Raw genomic sequence first — 25,209 nt, forward strand, 5'->3', positions numbered from 1 at the left:
CCATTAGTACGGCCGCAAGCCGGTCGGCTCCTTGCGGAAGCGGACGGCCTCGGACGAACTCCATTGCTTCTATATTAAGTCAGTGCTTCTGCCATACATAAGTATAGGCATAGAGAATAAAATACATAGATTGCTCACTCCATACATCAGTTTTGGCACGGACCGGAAAGTCTTATGCTCAACAACATAAGACTTATCGGTCGGTGCTACATCTATTGTCAAGTAGCAGTACTGATAATTCCGCTACTCGATGCTAGATGTAGACAATGATCACTGTCTTTTTGGTACTAAAACTGATGTATGGAGTGACAATGGAGTGAGCACTCTGTCTTACTATACTTCTCTATGGTATGTACATTGAAAATGCGCTCCGGTGCGGCCCGACTCCCAGCGCAACGAAAAGGAATTATTAAAAAAAAAACTTTGCTAAATTACATACGTATTTATTTATTTATTATGATCACCATAATTTTCTTAATAATAATAGGACACAATCATTTGCCTAAGTGTAAGGCCTGAGTGGACGCTCGAAGCGGAGCGTTCGGCGGGACGTGCAGCGTGGCGTCGAGCTCCCAAGGGATTTGAGCAGCGTGCACTAAGGCCGCTACTATACGTTTGCATTTGTTTAACATGCACGCCGCACGCCCCGCCCCGCTGCACGCCCAACTCGAGCGTCCACTCAGGCCTTACACTAACTATAAGACAACTTAATGAGCATTCGATGTTTCATAGGTACCCACAAAATCCAGAGTAACTGTTGCTCTCAATGTTTACATATTTTTATTATTTAAAAAGGTATCTATTTATTTTAAACCACGAGAGATTCCATAACTTAAATATCTAACTATTGCTAACTATTGCATTATTGCTCATCGATATGGTCACAGGATTGCTTATGCAAGCGATGGCTAGGAACAATTCATTCGCCTTATACGTGGGTCATACTGAAAGTTTCTGGATTCTTATATATGAGAAAACTTATTTTTTCTATGTGGAATGTTCAGTATGACCTAAGTATTATTAATAACAGTTCACCTCACGTGTCAAATCACCTAATTCGCGTTTGTTTATTTCTGAAGTATTTCCGAATCAGGTGTGTACAGTCAGCAGTGAATAAAATAGTGAAGGCCAAAAGCCAAATATTTCGTATCTCACCTGTGACACCATACACATTAGTTTGGACGTTACTATCTACTTACCTATTTGATGCTGACTGTAATAGTGCTTTTAAAACGTGAGTTTAAACCATTTCTATATAAACTAGCTACTGTACGAGTAAAATAAATAATTAGATAAATGACTTTAGGTATTAGCTGTCTTATGGCAGAGGCTTACGATTATACACAAATGCATACATAATACAATCGTTCTATAAGAACAAGGTTCTATAACCCAAAGTGCAAATTTCGCTAGATTACCACAGAACTTTCCATACGTACCTACTATATTTTTAGCCATTTTGCTTTACCACTCATATAAAGGAATTTCCACCCAAGGAGGAAATGGCGCTATTGTAATATAGAACTAACCTACAGTTTCGGGTAAGCTAATAGCTAATCACATGTCTATCACAAATTTATTATTTGTCTGAATAATACCATTCATATTACTTTACGAATAAATGCACGTATTAACTATTTATTTAAAAACTTTTTGGTATGAGACCAAATTGATTTAAAGAAACTATAACAAACAACCTCCAGATTTCAACATGAAAACTAGATTATATATTTCATGATAGTACCTACATTGCTTCTTATATTTTTCATAAAAATATAGACGAATCAAAAAATTACATAATACTTAATTATATTATTTTAATAAAATACTTGTATTTTTAAATAATAGATAAATCTAAATCACTGAGTAACTTCATCTGAGAGAGACTCTTGCATCACTGATAAAAACTAAGTACTGCACAGGCAGCGCAGTGTTTGTTTTGTTACGAGTACATAGAAACATAATTTATATTTCCCCTCTGCCTAGGTACAAGATCAACTGATCTAGCGCGGGTAATAAAACTAGTTGCGCTCGGATTTTAAACTAGACCGAGTCCAGACGCGCGAGTGAACACAGCAGCAGAAAAAATGCCTAATTGCTCGGTTTTTTTTGTTGTAAAAAGAGGTCGGGGACATCAAATTTACAAAAAGAAGGTGTTACATTTCACATGTAATATTTTTTTTAACATATCATACGTTTAATTACATTTAAACACAATGATTATATTTTAGTCACATGTAATTGTTGGATTTATCGATTTTGCTCGCCCAGTACAAATTGCGGATCGGTCGAGCGGCAAATCCGACTTCTCATCTCTCAGAAAACAATAAAATTCTTTGACGAAAATGTGTTAGTGTGCGTGTTGATACTTGTGACTCGTCCGTACACAAAAACAGATCGAGGTGTGCAAGATTTGTCTGTGTAGGGTGTCATTTTCTATGTATTTGTGTCGTCATTACAGATTGGATTTTGTATGTAAACTACAGAAGAGAAGTGCGATTGTGTGTACCTTTCCCCCCGCAAAAAATGGCAGAAAGATTTGTACGGTAAGATATCGCTTGGACCCCTCCCTTCCGACGTGTCGGAAGCCGGTGTTGCTCGAAGACTTTGGGTGTCTAATTCGGGAGAACGATTTTTTATTACACTTGACACCTCTTCTACAATGAATAATTCTTCACATTCTTCATACTGTGATATATAATAACAGCGACACATCGCACATCGTGAACACCTACAGGCGACAGCGATTTTCTAAACCTATTTCATAAATGCTTTCAACCAACGCTAAAACACGTAGCTTATATTGACTGAATAGAAAAGGACTACCTTAAACTCCTGACAATAATGAAACCGTCATAACTTATATATAGGGCTAACTCTCTAGCACAGGCTAAGTTTTCAACAGGCGCTAACTTTCCATAGTATTCAGACCGTAATAAGAATAAAATCTGATTCTGTGAATTGTTAAAAATAAATACATGTATTATTTGGGAACCGCTAGTTGGGAATCTATATTTATAAGATCTTGAATTTATAAATTGTAAAACGAATTCAATACCTACCTAATAGGTACTTACTTAAGAAGCCAGTGGTGATAGGCAATCACGGGCCTGCCCGTGTAACCTAAAACTTCCTTGTTTTCCACAGACTACTTATTCTAAGCGTATCTTATCCTATCCTCAGTATGAGGGTAACGAATGCCGATCTTGCTGCTGGCGTTCAACGCGCAGGCGCGCGGCGAGGCGCCCGCGCAGCGCCGCCCCGCACGTCGCGAGTGCGTGCGCCATCACCATCACCACGGCGCACAGCGCTACGAACCCGAATGCTGAGCCTGCAATAGAAGAAGATCAGGTTTTAGTCTTGTTAAGGGTTCCGTACCTCAAAAGGAAAAAACAGAACCATTATAGGATCACTCGTTGCCCTGCCCATTCCCCCGCTGCCGTGCATGCTACCGCCGCGATGGCTGCTGCTCGACGCAACGTTGGCGCAACTGCGCCGCGACACCATTTTCAATAGCGATTTCTAGTCCCTAAACTATGAGGGAGGAACAGAAAGACGATATTAAAAATATTACAACTTAAATTTTAGGTAGATAAAGTAGACCAGGCCCAATTAATCAGGCTATGCTGCGGTCTGAAGAAAAGGTAATAAATAATTGTGATATTTTGCCACCTACTTTTTGTCAAAATTGCTTAACCACAACTGTAAACCGGCTGTCAATTTATAAATAAATATAACATAATTCATATCACAGACAAACAGAAAGGACGTTAATTATTTAGGCATACCTACGGGTCCCGCATTTAAACTTATTACTTTATAATTATTTGCAGATTTCATACGAACTAGAGGCCAATACAGAATATTATTTTCAATGGTTCATTCAGATATTTATATTATATGTTCACAACAATTAAAAAAAAAACTCGAACGACATATTTAGTAGGTAACTGCATTGCAACATAATCTAATTTAGAAATAATAGTCTCACCAGGTTTATTCCAATCCAGCGCGGGATATATGGCAGTGAGACCAGCCCGATCTGTGCCCCCGACAGCCCAGTAGATTGCGCTAAAGAGGCCGTAGGCCAGGCCTGCCCCGGCACCATAGAGCGCATGGGCCGCCCGCACAGGATGCGCCGTCACTGCCAATTCTACCAACATGACTACGGAATTGCCGCCGTGGACCAGGAGATTCAGCGCATTTATTTCGTGCATCTCTGTAAGTCAAGAACACAGTGTTTAGGTAACATTTTTAGGGGTCACCCGTGCTCTTTATTTCTTATTTTCCAAGAATAAAGTCAATGTTTTACCATTTAACAACTCGCTCAAAGGCGAGAGTCTCTTAAATGCTGGCTGGCTGGTATATTATAATTAATATATACCCAGTCAATAAACGAGTTAGACGTGGATGATGTGAGACTACAGTGTGTGCCAGCCAGTAGCGTCGACATTTATGGTAGGTACCTAGGTTTACCACGATGTATCCACTTACTTGGGTCATAGACTAGCGTCCAGTAGACGAGCGTGATGACGAAGGCGAGGTCTGTGGCCACAGTGTGCGCCAGCCAGTAGCTCCGGCATAGCAGAGGCGTCCGTGGTCGCCGCCCGCTCGACGTACCCTCCCATGCTAAAACGATAAAATTAAGGATATCAAAATTGGTGTTCCATGATATCTAAGTCTAATATTAACAATTATTACTAGAGATGCCCCGAATAGTGGTTTTGGCCGAATACCGAATACCGAATATTCGGCCCCTCTCTCGGCCGAATACCGAATATTCGGCGACCGAATATTCGGCATAACATGCGAACATTTTGAGTCACAATTATTATGAAAACTGATCGCTAACAAAGCTCAACGTTAGATGACGTTAGCTAAGATATATTTTTGTTGAACAGCATTAGACGTGTGCGCCGATTAAAAAACGATCGGCGGCGGCGTTTGCCAAAAAATCGGCGGCGGCGGCGTGTTTTCGGCGTGAAATCGGCGTGACCTTGACTTTCAAGTTTCTAAAGAAAATCATGAATTTGTCGTTTTTTCTTGAAAATTTAATTAATCCAGGTTGGTGGTAAGTGAACTACGTAATCTACGTATAGTTTTGAATAGGTTGTGAGTAAAATAGGGTCGCGTTTGTAAATAAATATAGGATATAATAACTTGATTTTTCTAGTAAATGGCTTGCATTAAGGGGTTACCTGGTCCCAAAGACTTTCGATCCGATCTGTATCTCTCTGTAACTCCGTTTTCTCATGCTTTCCATGGCTTATCTTTAAATATCCTTGAAATTAGCTAGACGTATAAATAGTGGTAGCAGTCCACTTAATGGTTTTCTTGTCGTACAACCTGGTGGCTCACTGAGACGTATCTTCATCTTTCTCGTTTTCTCATTGCTGCTGAGGATTGCGACCACTTGCGGTCGCGGTCAAAAGCCGTGTGGACTTCACGATGCAGACTGCCGCCAGCCATCGACGATCTCAAACATGCTCCACTCCGAGACCGTTTGCCATTCATTGGGCCTTAACGTCCGAAGAAAGATGTTGTGGAGAGCCGAGGGTTTGTTCTTCTACTTCTTCTAGCTGTCCTTGGTATAAGCAGCAGTCTTCGCCAACACCACATCTCAAAAGCGCCAACCTTTGGACGTTACACTTTTTGAGGCTCCACGTTTCGACAGCATACTGGAATAGCACTCTACTACAACTCGGAGTACGTTTGACCTGTCTACTAGCATTACATTGGTTTTGGAATGTTTGGTCTTATTTAAGATTCAAATTTCTTCAGAAGAGCCGCTATTTCAATGAATTTCTTGAGGTTATTCCTGTCAGCCAGTCAACAATAGTACAAGCAATGATGATGATATTGATGATCGCAACATTAGCTAATAGCTAGTTTTCCTTTTCTGTCGCACTTGCACCTTGAGGTCCCCTGGTACATGAGCCCTGTGTTTTAGTTGCCTAGTTAATTGCAATGTAAGTATTTTCATGACGTAGCATTTTAACTTCGTATGTGAGGTGAGGGCATAAACATTCTAATTATCTAATAGTTGAATGAGAATACACAATTAACAGGACAAATCCTACTTCATATATTACTCCCTCATCTTTCTTGACGCTGTGTGTCAAAAAGTGTGTGCCACTGGCTTAAATCCGTGTCATTTAATAAATAATTCATAAAAATTTGACAATTGTAACATATATAATACAAATAAATCCAAATTTCCATCCAAATACCAAGTTAGAGTAGTTAGGATAGCTGATTAACAACACTCAAGGTCACGCCGATTTCACGCCGATCATTCATCGGCGGCGGCGGCGTGGCAAAAAAACCCGGCGGCGGCGGCGCGCCGGCGCGGCGCACACGTCTAAACAGCATTAATGAATAGAGTCAAACACAAAACAGACTCATGATAAAAATAAAATGTTTTTTAATCAACAAATGCTCAAAAAAGGGTCTTCGCATTTAACAACTTTCCAAGAGCACATTCTAAATATACCTACTTAGGTGCAACAGATATTCGGTATTCGGCCGAATAGTAGGCAACATTCGGCCGAATACCGAATATTCGGCAAAGTGGCCGAATAGGTCGAATACCGAATAGTTGCCGAATATTCGTGGCATCTCTAGTTATTACCATTATCAGCACAAGTCCGTGTGTTCAAAAATGATGGTTTCCATACAGTCCATTCTCATAATGACTTACAATTTTTTCTGCGTATCTAGTAGGTACATGCGGTTGAGTTATATCTAACGGTAAAAGATAGTATCACAAAAACATTTGTCCGGTTTCAATAATGTAGCACTTTGTTTTTGTGGCCATTCCTAAAACTCGAAGAGTACATTGAACTATCTCAAATAGCCAGTTTGGTCATCTCGTGACTTGAGTTCTGAATTTAATTGTTCGTCGCAATCGAAATAGATTCAATAACAAGTAATTCGTTCTACGAAAACTTCCACTCGCAAATCTATTTACCATTTATAACTGTCACAATCGGCCCGATTCGAACTTTAACATACCTACGTCAAATATTACGTCTAGATACGATACCGGGATACGGTATCTTAAATTTGGATTCGGGCAGAATGTCAATTCAATGCAAGCTTAGAGTAGTTCGCAATTGCAAATTCGTAATTGAAAATCCCGTTCTGCTAGTTAATCCCAAGCATACCTACACTTGCTTGTGGTCGCAACGTTATGTGTTTAAAGTTAAAAATCTATTGTTTTTGCATTGGTTGACTATTTTGGATGTCATATGTGTCGTTAAAGGCGCAAGGTGAAGAATGGGGCCGGAGGCGGGAATGAGGAACCAATAATGATAATTAAAACCGCAGCCGACTCCGCTCCAGCCTCATTGACGCGAAATTGTATCAATCAGCCGCCGCGGTCCCCCAAGCCGGGCCACTCCACGGGCGTTTGGCGGTCATTGTTGTAACACTGATTTAAACTTTCACGATTTTTACACATTATTAAATTGTACAACGGGACTTAATCGCGTATCTAAGTATTAAGATTTTACCTCCGACGTTTCGAGGACGGTGTTGTCCCCGTGGTCTCGGAGTCATCCCTAGTGCGCAAAACGTTCAAGCGAATAAACAAGACCAAGTGCGCGTAGTTCGAAAAACTCGCGCGGTTAGAAGATGCTGATGTCAACTTAAGCCAGTCTTCTCCGAGACCACGGGGACAACGCCGTCCTCGAAACGTCGGAGGTAAATCTTAAAACTTAGATACGCGATTAAGTCCCGTTGTACAATTTAATAGTCATTGTTGTGTTTGAAATTATGGCTCTGTATGAAGAGTTCGACCCAGCTAAGTTGGCAGCGATTTTCATAGCACAGACTGTGAAAGTGTTACTTTATGTTACGTCAAACTTCTATGAAATGATGGCTGCCAACTTATCTTGGTGTCAACCTTCACCCGTATTACCTACTTCAGTCTAAAAGGTGTTCAAGGTAGGTACTCGCGCGTGGAATGGCCCGACCACGTGGCCCCACACGGTTAGCAGCGGATATAAAAATCAATACGATAACAGGTGGGGTGATTATTGTTGGCGTTTCCATGGTGCATTGCTGACGTCAGAATACATATGTCTGAATATTGATTTCGTCATTCATAGAACTTGAGCTTATCGCAAATAGGACGTATGGGGTACTTAAGAGGCCGGTATCGATTTTAGTCGCAAAAATGTAAACTTGATAGATTTAGTCGATGAAATTGTACATATTTGGTTACGTAATAGAAATACAAGTACTGGTGTCTATTAGTACGTCTTCTTATCTTGCACTTTTACAGATAATTTTTTTGAAAACAGACTAACTAAATTAGTAATGATTTTTTTTCTGATGGAAGGTAAACGCGCGTAAAGCACTGATTTTGTCGATCTTATTTGTAATTTTCGTAAAGTTTGGACTACTAAAAATAATAATTTTGTATTACACATATCCTGTACTCCACCTTTAATAGACTTCATTTTTGTTACTATGACTTTGAAGTAGTGTAACAAATTAAAGTTAGGCGAACCCAATTTTCTCCAGAAATTACTTCAAAACGAGTGACAATGTCTCTGAAAATCTACTTAATTTCAACGTAATTTTGATACTTAAACAATCTTCAAAATTTCCTGAAACTGTTTTTATACATCATTTTGTATAATTTACCACCATAATTTTTTGATGAATTTTTAAAAACTGCCCCTTATCGTTATATATTACCGGTGACGCACGCTCGCGACCTCATTATTAAAAGGCAAGATGAGAAGACGTGCTAACAGAAACCAATACTTGTTATTTAGATATTACGTAACAAAAGGTGTACAATTTCAACGGCTAAATCTATCAATTTCACATTTCTGCTCTAAAATCGTTACCGGCCTCTTAACCGCAGAAAAGTTCGATAACACACGTCGTTAACATTTTTATTTGAATTTTAAGGAGTTGTACATATTTGTAGAACTACTTTCAATGACACAACATTATTATTCATGTCATAGCAACTTTGCCGAAATTAGTCCAATCTTAGAAACACAACAATTGAAACAAATTGTAAACAAATGAATTGAGGGCTATTGATGAGTTACGCGACACCCGCGAAATAACTAAAACACGTGCTGGCATTCACGTGCACCGAATTGAAACTAAAACTGTCCTCAGTAAATTGTCTTTATTTTTACGACACTGCGCCGATTTAGTCCGACTAATTGCAATTCGCATGACGGTTGCGGGAAGCGTTTAGACCTCTAATTAGGAACCCACGCGAGTCCTGACATTGCTCTATAAAGATTAAGAGTAGGGGGCACGATTATTCACTTGTCACGCTATAGTAAGATACTTGATGAATGCCGCTTTGGTAAAATAATACTGAATGTGAGTCACCTGGGAGTTCTGTTACGTGCAATTCATGCACTTACTGTAGACTAGGTTGATTTGATAGCCATTGAATGTAGGTATGCTGTAGCATAGAGAAAAAATACATAGAGTGCTCACTCCATACATCAGTTTTAGTGCCAAAAAGACTATTAGCATCTAGCATCGAGTAGCGGAACTATCAGTACTGCTACATCTATTGTCAAGTAGCAGTACTGATAGTTCCGCTACTCGATGCTAGATGTAGACACTGAAATTAATAGTCTGAACTGATGTATGGAGTGAGCACTCTTGTCTTTATTTCTCTATGGCTGTAGGTAAGCTTAATAAGAAAGTACAAATATACGTACAATCATACCTTCAGAACCTTTAAGTGAAGATTTATAAATTTGTTTTTTTTTTTAGAGTCTCTGTGGAAAGAGAATAGTCATGAAATGTAGGGGATCTAATACATTCTATACGACTCTTCTCTTTCCGCAAAGACTCTTCTTGTAAACTTATGTTTCTTTGGTAAATAAAGAACTATGTATGGACGTAGTAGCGTAGTAGCTGTTCCTGAACAATAATAAGGATGCAAATCATTCAACTGTTGCAACAATGAAGATAAAAATACTACGTATACCTGTCAGAGATACATTGGTCATAAATCTAAATAAATATAGTAAATAACGAGGGCGTAATAGGTTTCAAAAGGAGATTTCAAATTGAAATAAGGATTAGCAACACTTAGTGTAAGACCTGAGTGGACGCTCGAGTAGGGCGTGCAGCGGGGCGGGGCGTGCGCCGTGCATGCTAAACAAATGCAAACATATAGGAGTGGCCTTACTGCACGCTGCTCAAATCCCTTGGTAGCTCGACGCCACGCTGCACGCCCCGCCGAACGCTCCGCTCCGAGCGTCCACTCAGACCTTACACTAACACTTACACAGATTGAGTATCCGCTCCGCTCTGTACCGATGCACGACCGCAAGGGCCAGGCCCGCCTGTAGGGTGACCACCATGAACCCCCAGTTGGTGAAGTATATAAACCACTTCATGTACTTTAGCTCCACTTTCCTCTCGTATTGCTTTGGTACTTGTTGGCAGGCGAAACTCGCGATGCCGACCGATACCACACCGATAAACAGAAGCCATCTGAGGAAGGTGAATAATAATTTAATTTTTAGTTGACACAGAAATTACCTATATGTGCCTACCTACATAAAATTATAATAAATCGCTTGGAGTTCTCGTAGCAGATATGACAAGATGAGGCAATACCCATTTTATCACTAAGTAAGTACTTTACCAAAAACCGGCCAAGTGCGAGTCGAACACGCGTTTCAAGGGTTCCGTACATTAAGTCCGACTCACGCTTGACTGCACATTTCTGATAGGTTTTCCTGTCATCTATAGGTAAAGAAGTATTTTGTGTATTTTTTTTTCAAAATTTTAGACCCAGTAGTTTCGGAAATAAGGAGGGGAATGGTCATTTTTTGCCTATTTTCTTGAATAACTGCGAAACTATTCATCCTAAAATTATAAAAAAATATATATTTGAGATTCTTACAATGAGCTCTTTCATTTGATATGTAACGATATAGTTTTAAAAACTTTATTTTTTAATTTTCTCATTTACCCCCCAAAAATGGCCTCCGTATTCGAACGAGCGAGCGAAGCGAAGCGAAGTTCTTACATTCGACTTTGAACACGCGGCTGGCTAGCGGCACGTCTCGGCATTTCGATGTTTTTAAGCTGAACTGTCAGAAGATAGTTTGATACTCAATAACTTAAGTAAATTTGTTCTAATTTAAATGAAATTGGGTAAACTTGTAGTCTAGGGCATTATATTTTAGTCATTAAATTATGAGCAGGCCCGATCAAGAGGTTATTAAGCTAGAAGAGCTTAGAAGGCCAAAAAGCAGTTTGTGAGGGGTCTTGCTATTCTGGTCAATTTTTTGCAAGAAACATGGTCGAGTTTAGTATCAAATGAAAGTGCTCGACTTACACTTTTATAATATCGTTTTTAAATTTACCATTTTGAAATAATTAGCAAGATAAAAATAAAATAGAATAAACATAATATATGTATGTGACATTTGACAAGAAATATTTCGGCTTAGCACAGATACAGTTTATTTTAATCTCTATGGTGGTGACTTAAATCCAGGGGAGGGACAGCCGTATACGAAGCCCTTTATTCGAAAAAATAGCGCCATCTATATTACTTAACGCTAAACTTGTAAATGGCGTTTCAAAATTGATGCAAAAAAGCAAATCTTGTCAGTAGAAAAAGGCGCGAAACTCAAATTTTCTATGAGACCATATCCCTTCGCGCCTACATTTTTGACGTGAAACGTCTTTAAAAACCCGTAGTAGAGGTGCCGGACCAAAAACCAAGTGTAACGAAAAGTGTTATGGCGCGGTGGCTTATATCTCTGTAACTGTGATACCTATATGTATAGTTATAACATCAGTGTATAGAGGAAAGTAGCCATTACTCGGAAAAGCATGTTCCGCTGACATAGATGGCGCTGATTCTACGCTAGAAACGACGCAATAGGAGCTAAAATGACCCCTATTTTCAGTGTTCATTTAGTAATTACTCACCAGCCCATTAACCGATTTCGGTAAAGTTGAAGTCATTTGATAGATCTTATTCCATGTTAATGAAATAGGAGAAAAATAAAACACGCGAAATTATAATAAGCTGCAAAAAGGTAAAAGAGTGACAATTTTTACAGAAATTTTATCACTGCTCTTGTTTGAGGCCACTGTGTGCGAAAATTAAGGCGCAAAACTGACGCAAATAACCTGAAGTAGTAAGATAACGCAAATACGGTTCTTTACATACCACTTTTACTCTAGTGAAACCTCTTAATATCCTCAAATAGTTCATTAGAATCTATGGCGGCGCGGCGGCGCGAGTTAGTAAGAACACGTAGAAAACGAACGCATGGCGGCTGCTTGACAATCTCGAGTTCCTATTCCTAATTACTATCTTAGTTGAGTACTTTCTGCTGTATGGGTCAAACAAATTTTTGAAAAGGTCACTTCTGTGGACAATACATTAAAAGGTAACGACTCTGGTACGTATATATCCCGTTTTTCTCATTTGAGTCTCAAGAACTGAAAACATGTATTCCGCCTGTAAAGGTGCTGCGTAAAAAAATGATTTTAGATTCCCTTAAATTAGCGATGTCTACAGGAAAGACGCGAACGAGATTGCTATAAAACGTGTATTACCCGTATAAAATATCTATTCTCGTAATTATGATGTGTAATTTACAAAAAAATTGTACCTAATTATTACATTCATTACTCCAAAATGAATTGATCATTTATAATTAAACAGGTGTGACGCTGTAATTTATTATTTTAAAATTTCCCATAAATACCGTGTTCATTTCTTAATCATTATCACCCCAAATAATCTATACAGATAACATTTAAGATATTACTCATAATTATTAATTATTATAATACATCAAACTCGCGAGATGCGCGACTTCGGTATTCAAACACAAAGCAATACATAGTACAAGTGTCTAACGAAATGCGAAGGCCGAAGGATGTACCTAAGTGTGACACACAACACACATAAGTGTGTCAAAACACATTCTGGACGCTTCGGGCCTTCGGCCCTACGCGGAGCTCGGCCTTCGGCCTTCGAACTTAGACACTAATACTATTGTTCTGTGTTTAAGCTGAAAGTAATGACGGTCACATCATTGTTTATGTACAACTCCATGCTAGAAATTCACAAGAAAGCAAGCACTCTACTTAAGCGTAGGCTTCGCCCGACCTTTAAGTGTGAAGGGCGCCGTAGGCGCCCTGTACTTAAGAGCGCGCGAAGCGCGCGGAATGTCGGGCTTCGCCCGACCTTTTAGGGTGAAGGGCGCTCTGTATGTAAGAGCGCGCGAAGCGCGCTGAACGTCGGGCTTCGCCCGACCTTTAAGTGTGAAGGGCGCCGCAGGCGCCCTTTATGTAAGAGCGCGCGAAGCGCGCTGAATGTCGGGTTTCGCCCGACCTTTAAGTGTGAAAGGCGCCGCAGGCGCCCTTTATGTAAGAGCGCGCGAAGCGCGCTGAATGTCGGGCTTCGCCCGACCTTTAAGTGTGAAGGGCGCCGCAGGCGCCCTGTATGTAAGAGCGCGCGAAGCGCGCTGAATGTCGGGCTTCGCCCGACCTTTAAGTGTGAACGGCGCCGCAGGTGCCCTGTATGAAAGAGCGCGCGAAACGCGCTGAATGTCGGGCTTCGCCCGACCTTTAAGTGTAAAGGGTGCATCCTTTAAGTGTGACTAATAATGTTCATGTGCCAGCGGCACTACTCGGTCGGCCTTCGGCCTTCGCACTTAGACACTTATACTATTGTTCTGTGTTTAAGCACGCATCCTGGACGGGACACGTTTACTACTATGACTCTTCGGGCCTTCGGCGCTACACAGAGCTCGGCCTTCGGCTTTCTCATTAGCTATCCACACCAACGTTTCACGTCAACCATTGCGGCTGTGTCCCTGACACAGCCTCTCTCAATTTTTTTCTACTGACAAGATCTGCTTGGCCAACTATATATACATATTAATCTTTGCTTAAATCAATCAGTTAAAGGCTCCACAGACCTTGCAATAAATCCACGCGATCTTTGATCCATTGCCGCCTATAGAGCGACATATTTAAAATAGTAGAAATTAAATAAAATGGAACTCAAAAATGTCCATACTAAATTGTTGTCATGTGTAAGCATTTTACGTCAAAAATGTGACAGGTACGTAGAAAGTGGCGCCCTCATTTATCTTCTATTATTTTATGTCGCACTATACGAGTACCTAAGTAGGTGCAACAAAGTCAATCGCTATATAATTTTTGGTTAACCGCGAGTTCTCAGTTCGGGGCGAACTACTAGTTAAAATTCATTTATTTACGTTACACGTCCATCTTTGGGTCATAAACTTACATATGTGTGCCAAATTTCAACTTAATTGGTCCAGTAGTTACGGAGAAAATAGGCTGTGACAGACGGACGGACAGACAGACAGACGCACGAGTGATCCTATTATGGTTCTGTTTTTTCCTTTTGAGGTACGGAACCCTAAAAATTATAAATTTTAGTATAAAACTTCTTAATTTACCAAAACTAGCTTCACTGCTTTACGTAAACTTAACCTAATGACGTTTTATTCAATTCCAGGCTCTTAAATCAAATCAATTTATGATTGATGCACAAAATAATTCGCTTGAAGATATCGCAACAATACGTCTACACCCATGCCTCACATATGTCGTCTAAGGAAAACGACTTAGATTAATACGAGCCAAACACTATCAATAACAATTTAATTATCATCAAGTAATGACATTATTATTGACAATGTTGTCTTGGAATATAATGAAATGACATGAAATTTTAATCGAAATAAAGAAATAACAATATAATTAATTGTATTATTTATTAGTACTGATAGTGTAACGCATAAAAAACTGGAATTACGAATTAAATGAACTGATACTGAGTGTTGGCAGTAATCGCCTAGATATCTAATCCTAATTACATAATACACAGTGTCACAGTGTGTTATACGCCATGGATTTAATATTATGGCTGTCATACATTTTCCTTAAGAAAATTACAAGGAACTAATTCTCTATATGCTCGGATGATAGAGTTTAAATCAATTATGGAAAACGAATGTGACATGAGTCGTGAATTAATCAAATGGTGATTTATATCACATGGTCAATCAATGTCATGGCTATAACGATAAGAAGAGGAAAATGTGCTACGAATGAACCTACGAATTTTCCGTGTAATCATTTCCTCATACTTGTTCATACATACACCATGTTTAATTGTGAATTTGGATAACTTTCAATTTACTTCATAAATAAAATAAAATTAAATGTGAACGAGTTGAACGTCTTCTAACCTCCCCTTTAACGAAGTTCACTGTATTGACGCCAGTCATCCATAAGTACCTGTATATGAGGTAGGCGACCGGCGGCCGCTGCTGCGTCTGCCACTGACAGCAGCCGAACTGATGCGCAGGAGTGTGCTCTAGGCTGAGCGCGCGGCGACTCGCCGACCACACGCGCCCCAGCATGGCCGGCTTGCACGTCTTCTTCTGCATTGCTGCAATCAAACGAACTGGGGTTACGTCACTCGTGTATTTAGTGCACTTATAAAATACTAGCAACCCGCCCAGGCTTCGCACGAATTAACAAATTGCACATACACCTTCCTCTTGAATCACTATATCTATTAAAAAAACCGTTAGTTTTAAAGATTTAAGCATACATAGGGACAGACAGACAGCAGGAAGCGACTTTGTTTTATACTATGTAGTGATAATAAGCCATAGCCAGTAGTGAGTACAGATATAACGCGTGTTGTTTCAATATGTAATCCTACAATGCGAACAAATAATAAATCCTAATTAGATCCTAAGAAGCCCTAGCGCAGAAATAAATGAATTTTTTATGACGTGCGATATGGTAATCAGGCCAATATCCAGGCGTATCCATTGGCAATGATTCAAACATTCAAACCACATACGGGTATAATATAGCTTAGTTAGAATTCGACATCGCTAGTGTTTATACAAAGTGGTGTCTGTCATACCAGACTAAATGCTACTGTATGATAACGTACTTATTCATTTTCACTTTGTCATTGAGTTGACAACCGCGATGTCGGGTATTAATGTTTGAAACGATTACTAGGTATGATTTGAAAATTTTTAAGTCTTTAAATAGACTTTTTTACTAGAAAATAATAATTTACTTGTACTAAAATTGTACTAAATTTAAAAACTAAGATAAATTACGAATTGTTTTTTTATAGACTTCCACTAATATTTTCTTGGGAATGTTTTTTGTTAATATTTTCCTCGTTGAACCAGGAAGTAAAGTGTTAAACCAGCAAATCTGTCGTAAAAACACCTAACAAAAAAAAATACCTAACATGATGCGGTACAAGACTTCGGTACATAATACATATTACATAGTACTACATATAAACTTTTACTTAATTCTATTCCATACACTTGTATACCTTTATTTAGGTATATTTTTTTTAAACCAATTCCTGGTGTCTGATTGATTTGAAAGTGGGCGTGGGTAGGAAGGTACCTACTTCCGTAATTAGGTACGATAATAAGGCAGTAATATTATGCTAACATGGAGCTGACCTGATGATGCAGTAAGAAGGCAGTCAAATGAACTTCTCAATAGAAAAACAAACACATCTGCGAACCAGATATTACCAGTAAGAATGACATTATTTCCTTGTTACTATTGACAGTGTTGTGTTTTAATCGCCAAAAAAAATGGGAAATATATATTGTTAGTAATAGATTTAGATTTCTTTATTTCACAATAAAAATTACAATATAAATTTTCATCAGAGTCAAAATTATGTTTATCTTATAAAATTATGAATACTAGGTATTTAGCTACTACTTTAATTTACTTAGTGCTAAAACCAATTACCTATGTGCCTTTTCCATCTAATCATAAGAGCGAGGCGTACTGTACCTCTAGAGTACCTAGGCAATCGTTGCTCTTGAATAATAATTACGATAAACCTTTTTAAATGAAATGCCCCAATGGCAGTGACAAGACAAACAGACGTTATAACAAGAAACTATATCATTTAAAACATTATGAACAAATTAGCTTCAATTATGGTCAATTAAAGTCATCATTTCATTTCATTTGAAGTACTCTCAGTCAATGATATCGATTTAGTAGGTAGGTACTGTTAAGTTCAAGTGTCAGCTGTGGCAAATTAACGATTGATACTCTTCGGTAGGTACTGCGGCTATCAAATGGTTTTAATACTAATAACGTTAGAAATTTACTTTTAGGCATTAGTAAACACTGAAAAAACTTAACAATCATCGATATAAAATTTATAGGAAGAATTTGAAAACTTAAACCTTACGTTTTCCTTATGTTGTATTTACGAGTAGGTATAAATATGAACAATATACCCACTGCAAAATGAAAATAAAACCTATATTTTTAAATTCCTATTTGTTTTGAAGTTTTAATCGCGTGTTATACCTACTACGCCTACCAATCACAAACAGAAATATAACCAAAGTCAGAAAATATAGCAAAATATTTTTAAAATTAATGTTCAAATTGTAGTAGTAGTAGTAGTAGTAGTAATCACTTTATTGTACACAACACAGATTTACATAAAATTTACAGAAATAAAGGTACAAAGGCGAACTTATCCCTATAGGGATCTCTTCCAGCTAACCCAGCTTCTTATGTATGTATGTATGTATAAACTCTTTATTGTACAAAATTGCACTGTATGTATTGTATTGTAGTAATTGTACAAAAAAAAACAATTGTATTTTTTATTTATACATGCCTACTTAACCCAGAAACGTAAACGAAAGGTACCTAACTGATAATTTTACTTTTTTATCTTTATTTTAAAATAATTTTTAATTGTGTTTTCCTCATCCCTAACGGGAAATATTCAATGATGATTAGAAATACTTATTGACTAATTTTAATTTAGATAAGTACCTATTCTTTAAAATAATATTTTCTGGTTACCTACTCAAAAACGATAACCAACATATTAATTATTTAATTAGGTAATGTCATTATTTATTAGCGATAAACTCAAAGGAAAATACCTACTCAATTATCCTCTCGGGAAGTACGTGATCTATTTGTATGCATGATTTCCGTGCAAGGTTCGGACTAGGAAAACAAATAAGAAACGGGTAATCCCATAGGGACTTTACACATAGGCATTGGTAACAAATTGTAGAATAGCTGTAGCCAAACTACTAGCTACTGTAGAATAGCTGTAGCACTCTAGCACCTTGACAACAGAGGCGTGTTCAGATATTTGTGAGCACTTTAACCGCTCCGATATATTTGATGACGACATTGACGTGCAGGGTCTAGACGTCTCAATCGCATAACAATGGTCTTTTTCAGCGACGCATCAATCAGAATTGATGCCTTCCTCGTTACTGATAAGCGCTCTCTTCGCATTCACTGAATGCAAGTGTGTTAATTCTTTGATAAGAGTTCAATTTAAATGAACAGTTGGGTAGGTATAAGGCCATGTTCTATACGTATGTTGTACAATACATCATATAAGTACTTACTTATCTAGGGAGTTGTATCGTTCTTATAAGTAGGTAAACTATCTTAATCTAACTTAATGCTAATGAAAGTAGTAGGTACCTTTTAAACCTGGTACCGGCATTTTGTCACGGCTCACTAGTTTTTTTTTTTTTTTAGAAAACCATGACATTTGAGTATCGATTATTTGAAGGATTCCACCCAAAATAAATTCAACGATTTGAGTTAATTATCGAACCGCGATTATAATGCGATTGAGTACATATATGTATACGGTTTCGTATAATTAACACCCCTTCAAATACTCAAAAACTTACATTCAAATTGGTCCAGCCCCTTGGGAGGTCCCGACCGCCTGATTGCAGTCCTTTCAAGCCAGATTGTGAAGCTAAACCGTCCAGAGATTTATTCAAATAGGTACTCAAATAACATTTCAATAAAATTATTAGGTAGCATGTTTTAATATATCTACATATTAAAACATGCTTAGGTACTTATACAAATACATGTAGACATCCTGCATTTGAAACTTGAATAGGTATAGGTTCTGGTCTATAGAGCTACCTATTTCGTTTTCCTTGTTACTAATAACATTATCTATGTAATGGTTCGGGTATTTAATAGTACATTATTGTCGAGGCTCGGAAGTAGCTACTTGCTGGCTGAGGATTCGTTTTGAACGGACGACCTTGGGAGTCCGTTTAATTGAATCCGAAGCCAGCAAGTAGCCTTCCAGCCGAGTCATATAGTGCTTTTCTCATAAATGGTGCAAGTAATAGAAATATTTTACAGAAACAGCGGTCTTATTATCACAGAAAAAAGTAAAACCATTGAAAATATTTGCTTTGCCGCCTTAAAAAAAAATTATTTTTCTGCTGAAAATACGCCAACCTATTTGAGACACCTAAATAGTCGCGGTTCAAACATTATAATACTAAGTACTTATCATCTGTTTGGCTGTTTAATGGATCTATGCCTTCATTTGATATGGCCATTTCAACTTTTAAAAAGTTTGGAACTCGACAAATAATGGAATTTGTATGCAACATTACAGTCCCGAAATCGAGACTGCAATGTTTTTAACTTTTTAATTTTGTGACTAACCATAAACCACGCACTTCATGACCTACATTTTTACCGGCAACGTCGACTTTGCCGTCCATTTTTGAGAAAAATACTTATAACTTAATTTAAAGACAACCTTAAAGTGTTCTAGATCTGTGCTATCTGTACTATGTTTGTTTAAATTACTTATCCTTACGTTTTACTCCGTCATCAATGCATAAAAGACGTAGGTAATTGGTGTCAATGTCACTTTTACTACGCTTGTGAACTTCAACAATTAAAACAGTTATTATAGCAATTTTCAATCCAGCTGTAAACAAACATTATACGATGTGCCATGATAGTAAGTGGTTGCCGTAACCTATAGATGCACTCCAGCAGAGTTATTAATTATTATAAGATTTATAAGACACAACAACCATTAAGTGGCATTATTGTCTGAAAATAAGGTAGAACGTATTGGTACCTTTTTTTTTCCGCTAGCCCACAGCTGACTAGCTGGCAAAGGCCTCCCATGGGCCTTGTCATCGGCATTTTCCCACCATTTGGGGTAGAATGCGTCCAATCATTGTTCGGTCTGCCTGCACCCCGGCCTGCACCGTCTATGGTGTTCCGTGGGTCCCACTCAGTAACCATTTTGTCCCACCTTTCCGGGTGCATGCGGCAGACATGCCCAGCCCCGTCCCACTTAAGCTTAGCGGTCTTGACGGACGGTCTGAAAGTGCCTATTATTGTTTTATCTAGTTGTTGCAATACAATACTGTCTCCTTTTATACATCGACACGAGTAGACCTTAAATGCAGTTGGAATATTTTCAACCATAATAGTTTAGTCATCGAAATTTGATCACCACAAGACATTCCGACAGGTATCATTTCGAGCTGAGTCAACAGCAATAGGTGGTAAACATAAACGTGAATTGCTTGGTAAAGGCTTTTGCGGGTAATTATCTTCTTTGAAACAGGGATTTTTAGGCCCGATTCGGATTTTGTAATAGACATCTAAAAGATATCTTTTTGTAGTATTTTGGTAAATGTAGGTAGCTCGTAAAAATATGTCAAATGTCAGTTTGCCGTGAAATACATGTCCGTTACGTTGCTATCCGAGTGTTTTAATCCAAATTAAATCCCAAACACAATATTTGGCGACGAGAAGTACCTAACGCGATAAAATAAGTGATAAACTAGTGGATTTATTGTTAAAAACGATGGCAGCGAGCGCTAACGTGATTTATGGCGGCAATCTCACGTTCGACCACAACGCGCAAGAATGGAGGATTTTTAAGGAGCGCTTTGAAGCTATGTGTTTTGCAAATGATTTGACGGACACCACCGACAAAGCGGGCACAAAGCGGCGTTCCATACTCCTTACGACGTTTGTGGAAGAAACTTACCGCGTTGCAAAAGATTTGGTGTACCCAAAAACGTTGAACACCATTGAATATTCTACCCTCCTTGAAAAGCTAGATGCTCATTTTGAGTCACCTAGGTGTTCGTTTGCTGAACGTTATAAATTTTATAAAGCGGAGCAACGGACCGGCGAAGATCTAGCGGAGTGGGCAGCGCGAGTGCGAAGTTTGGCACAGTTCTGCGGGTTCACGACGGAGCTCGATACAGCACTGCGGGATCGTTTCGTTCTCGGGCTCGAGAACGCTAAAGAACGAGAGAAGTTGTTTGCGGAGAGCGTCGACAAGCTGACTTTTAGCAAAGCGTTACATCTGGCGCAGGCTACTCGCAGCGCCCGGCAGGGCCTGCAAGCGACCGGCTCGTCCAGGCAGGCGGCGGGGGCCGCCGGCGGCGAGGTGTTCGCGGTGCGCGCCGGCGCCGCCGCGACGTCCCAACCAAACAACTCTAATAATACAAGACAAGCCTGTGCAGTATGCGGATATAAAAACCACACCAAGGACAAGTGCCGTTATATTAATTACTCGTGTAAAAAGTGCAATACTAAAGGACATCTAAGTAGGATGTGTAAAACGAGTGATAAAAAGTTTAATTTCATTGCTGAGGAAACCGATGACATACATGAAGGTATCGTAGATGTTTATTTATATAGTATCAGATGTGATAACGGTAAACCTATGCAGCAGGTGGTGTCGATGGCTAACGAGAGCGTATTGTGCGAAGTAGACAGCGGAAGCGCTGTCTCAGTGCTACCTGTTAGTGTTTATGACGCGTTATTTAAAGGAAAATATGCCTTAAAGAGATCCAATGTACGATTAAACTGTTATAATGGTAGCAAAATATTTCCTTTAGGCCGAGTTTTATTACCGATTACTTTTGAAAATGAAACGGAGGAAATTGACATGTTTATTATCGAGGATACAGCGGATCAGCCAATTTTGTTAGGAAGAGATTTCATTAGTAAGTTCGATTTACATCTGTGCAGTAAGAATTGTAATCATTTGAATAGCGAGGATGACGTCATCAGGTCGTTAAAGGATAAATATTCGAAAGTTTTTTCTAATGAGTTGGGCAGGTTCAATAAATATAAAATAAATTTAAAACTAAAAGAGGATGCGCAATTTAAATTTTTTAAACCTCGAACCGTGCCCCTGGCTTTAAAACCTAAAGTCGAGGAGGAATTGAACAGATTGGTTGAGTTAGGTATTTTGGAAAAGGTTAGTCATTCCGATATGGCTACACCCATTGTCCCTGTTTTACGGCCCGACGGCAATATACGAATTTGCGGTGACTATTCCGTGACCTTGAATAAAGCATTGTTTATCGATAACTATCCACTGCCGCGTATCGAAGACCTATTTTCTAGGTTACACGGGGGGGAAGAATTCTCGAAATTGGATTTATCTAGGGCATATAATCAGTGTGAGCTGGATGAGTCATCAAAGAAATTGACGTGTATAAATACACACAAAGGGCTTTATTGTTATACACGCCTCGTTTTTGGCTTATCCTCCGCGCCGTGTATTTTTCAGCAAATTATCGAAAAATTACTTTCGGGAATCGACGGAATATGCATTTTTCTCGACGATGTACTTATAACTGGACCGACCCGAAAAATACACGTCGAGAGGCTCGAGCAAGTCCTCAGTCGACTTAATGACGCCGGTTTGTGTTTAAAACAGGATAAATGCGAGTTATTTAGGAGTTCTGTGGAATACTTAGGGTTTGTAATAGATAAACATGGATTACATAAATCCAAAAATAAAGTTCAAGCCATTCTTAATGCAAAAAGTCCGAAAAATGTATCTGAACTTCAATCTTTTCTAGGCTTGCTAAATTACTATCGGGCATTCGTACCTAATGCTTCGGGTATTTTAAACCCGTTGTATGCGTTGCTTAAAAAAGATTGTAAATGGTATTGGGGTGTGGAGCAAGAGGAGTCATTTGTGAGAATAAAGGAGGAGTTAGCGAGTGAGCGAATCTTAGCGCACTACAACCCGGATTACGTCACGATTTTGACCACGGATGCCGGACCGGCGGCTTTAGGGGCTATTTTGGCCCAAAAACAGCCGGACGGCTCCGAGCGCGTCGTCGCTTATGCCTCCCGTTCGCTCACGCCCAGCGAAAAAAACTATGCTCAGATACAAAAAGAAGCGGCATCGCTAATTTTCGGAATAAAGAAATTCCATTATTATTTGTACGGCAGATCGGTACCTTTTGTTTTAAGAACGGACCACAAACCCTTAGTATCAATTTTCGGATCCAAAAAAGGTGTTCCCGAATTAGCAGCAAATCGGTTGCAGCGTTATGCTATATTTCTGTCGGCTTATAACTATGAGATCGAATACGTAAAAAGCGAACACAACGTTGCCGATTTCTTGTCTAGGGCCACGCTGGATGAAACGCAAGGGTGTCCCGAAGGAGATATAATTGATCGGGCAACATACATAAATTTTATATCTGATTCATTGAAACCAATTACGGCGAAAGATATTTGTTTAGCAACAAAAAAAGACGCGGTATTGTTGCGCGTTAAGTCTTATATAGAAAAAGGGTGGCCACGAAAATTGAAGGATAATGACTTAAAAATGTTTTTTAACTGTCGTACAGAGTTGACCTTGGAAGAAGGCTGTATTTTGCGTGGCCATAAAGTAGTCATACCTTCCATTTTCCGGGAGCAACTTTTGAATGAGTTGCATGATTCTCATCTCGGTGTGGTAAAAACTAAATCGGAAGCTAGAAAACGAATGTGGTGGCCAAATATAGACCAGCACATTGAACAAAAAATTGGGTCATGTAGCGTGTGCATTACACTAAGAAACGCCCCGGCGCGATCTCCGCTAGTTTCGTGGCCGTACCCGGCGGCGCGCTGGGAGCGCGTGCACCTGGACATGTGCGCGGTGCAGAGTCGGCAGTTTCTTATCGCCGTAGATGCGCATTCCAAGTGGGTCGAGTGTTATGTAATGACACAGACGGACACCGCTAGTGTAATTATGAAGTTAGCAGACATGTTTAGTAGATTTGGACTTGTTCGCACTCTGGTTACAGATAATGCCTCAAATTTTTGTTCTACGTTGTTTACAGAGTTTTGTGCGTTAAATGAAATTAAACATGTAACTATTGCACCTTATCACCCGAATTCGAACGGCCAGGCCGAAAATAGTGTTAAATTCGTTAAAAAAGGCATAAAGGCAATATTAGCGCAAAATCCTTCTCAGTCAAGTTTCAATATTAAATTAAGTAAATTATTGTTTGACTATAGAAACTCGGTTCATTGTACTACTGGATTCTCACCGGCTGAGCTGTTACTAGGCCGATCGTTACGCTCTCGACACGACTTGCTGCGGTCACCGCGCGGTGGTGCCGACGCCGACGCCGGTACTCAGGCCGGCACCGGCGCCGACGCCGACACCCAGGCTCCGCGCCTTCCGCTGTCATTGGCTTCCTCGGCTAATCAAAATGTTATCTCCAAACAGATCTCACAATGTAAACAATACGGCGGGCAGAGAAAATGTAATTTTAAACGAGGTGATAATGTTTTAGTAAAATCATTTTTTAAGAATGGTACAAAGCATACATGGAAAAGAGGTACTATTGAGAATAAAGTGGGATCCAGAATGTTTATCGTAAAAATAACGGACTTGAATATAAAAGTAAAGAAACACGTCGATCAATTGTTACATTACAAAGGCTGTGACGACACCGACGAGTCTGATTGCGAAGGCGGCCTGCCGACATTACAACACGATGACGACTCCCAAGACGACAACGTCGAGGAGGTGCAAACCGATGTACCTCTGCCTGAAGAGCAAGAAGCTATCGAGCTGGCGGAGGGCGGCGTGCCGAATTCCCACGACACGTCACCGGACACGTCTTTCGAGAGTGTCGCTTCATCTGTCAGCTCTCCGCAGAGAGACAGACAACCATTAGAAGAGGACACAGATATAATAATGTCGTCAGATAGTCCGTTGGAGGTTATGGAGGCGGACGACCACGGTGTTGAGCCTGACGCTCCAACTGAAGGTCATGGCCTTGACGACCTTGACACTAGGCGGCAACGGCCGATAAGAAGTACTAGGAACAAGGACGTTAATTATAAAATTTAATGGGCCTCTAAATTATATAAAACCTATTGTAAAAGGTACTAAGTAGGTAGGTAATTAGTATTGTATTCTCTAGAGTCTAGTGATTAAGTATGTACTTACTTACTAAAACTGTTTTAACTTTTTTTTTTGTGTCGATTTCTTTTTTTTTTGTGTAATTTACCTATCACTCGAATCCTGCCAACCGA

At 39.3% G+C, this 25,209-nt stretch overlaps 2 protein-coding genes and 1 long non-coding RNA gene across 4 annotated transcripts in view; 1 reads left to right on the top strand and 2 right to left on the bottom strand.

The window, feature by feature from the left end:
- Positions 1 to 422: 422 nt before the first annotated feature.
- On the bottom strand, positions 423 to 927 carry LOC134647584 (uncharacterized). The gene is made up of 2 exons (XR_010096836.1): positions 705 to 927; positions 423 to 515 (listed from the first exon to the last, which is right to left on the bottom strand). It is a non-coding gene; the product is annotated as an uncharacterized LOC134647584 (long non-coding RNA).
- Positions 928 to 3,095: 2,168 nt separating this feature from the next.
- The window catches only part of LOC134663127 (protein rolling stone-like), a 42,394-nt gene continuing 20,280 nt past the window's right edge, over positions 3,096 to 25,209 (bottom strand). Inside the window, exons 2-6 of one of the 2 annotated variants that reach the window (XM_063519456.1) lie at positions 15,310 to 15,478; positions 10,283 to 10,491; positions 4,495 to 4,629; positions 3,992 to 4,219; positions 3,096 to 3,331 (exon numbers count right to left, since the gene is read on the bottom strand). In XM_063519456.1, coding sequence (XP_063375526.1) covers positions 3,180 to 3,331; positions 3,992 to 4,219; positions 4,495 to 4,629; positions 10,283 to 10,491; positions 15,310 to 15,478 — 893 coding nt within the window. In that variant the 3' untranslated portion in view covers positions 3,096 to 3,179. The remainder of the gene's footprint in view (positions 3,332 to 3,991; positions 4,220 to 4,494; positions 4,630 to 10,282; positions 10,492 to 15,309; positions 15,479 to 25,209) is intronic. The other variant, XM_063519457.1, reaches the window with a different exon arrangement.
- LOC134663126 (uncharacterized) lies at positions 20,538 to 24,529 on the top strand. The gene is made up of 2 exons (XM_063519455.1): positions 20,538 to 21,545; positions 24,395 to 24,529. Exons 1-2 carry the CDS (start codon positions 20,723 to 20,725, stop codon positions 24,406 to 24,408), a joined length of 837 nt encoding a protein of 278 aa, XP_063375525.1. The 5' UTR covers positions 20,538 to 20,722; the 3' UTR covers positions 24,409 to 24,529.

This window comes from Cydia amplana, chromosome 4 (assembly GCF_948474715.1).
Source record: "Cydia amplana chromosome 4, ilCydAmpl1.1, whole genome shotgun sequence".
NCBI classification, from domain to species: domain Eukaryota; kingdom Metazoa; phylum Arthropoda; class Insecta; order Lepidoptera; family Tortricidae; genus Cydia; species Cydia amplana.

Bases quoted from the DNA above. Each gene is read 5' to 3' on its own strand.
- LOC134663126 (XM_063519455.1), top strand. From the start codon at position 20,723: ATGGCAGCGAGCGCTAACGTGATTTATGGCGGCAATCTCACGTTCGAC.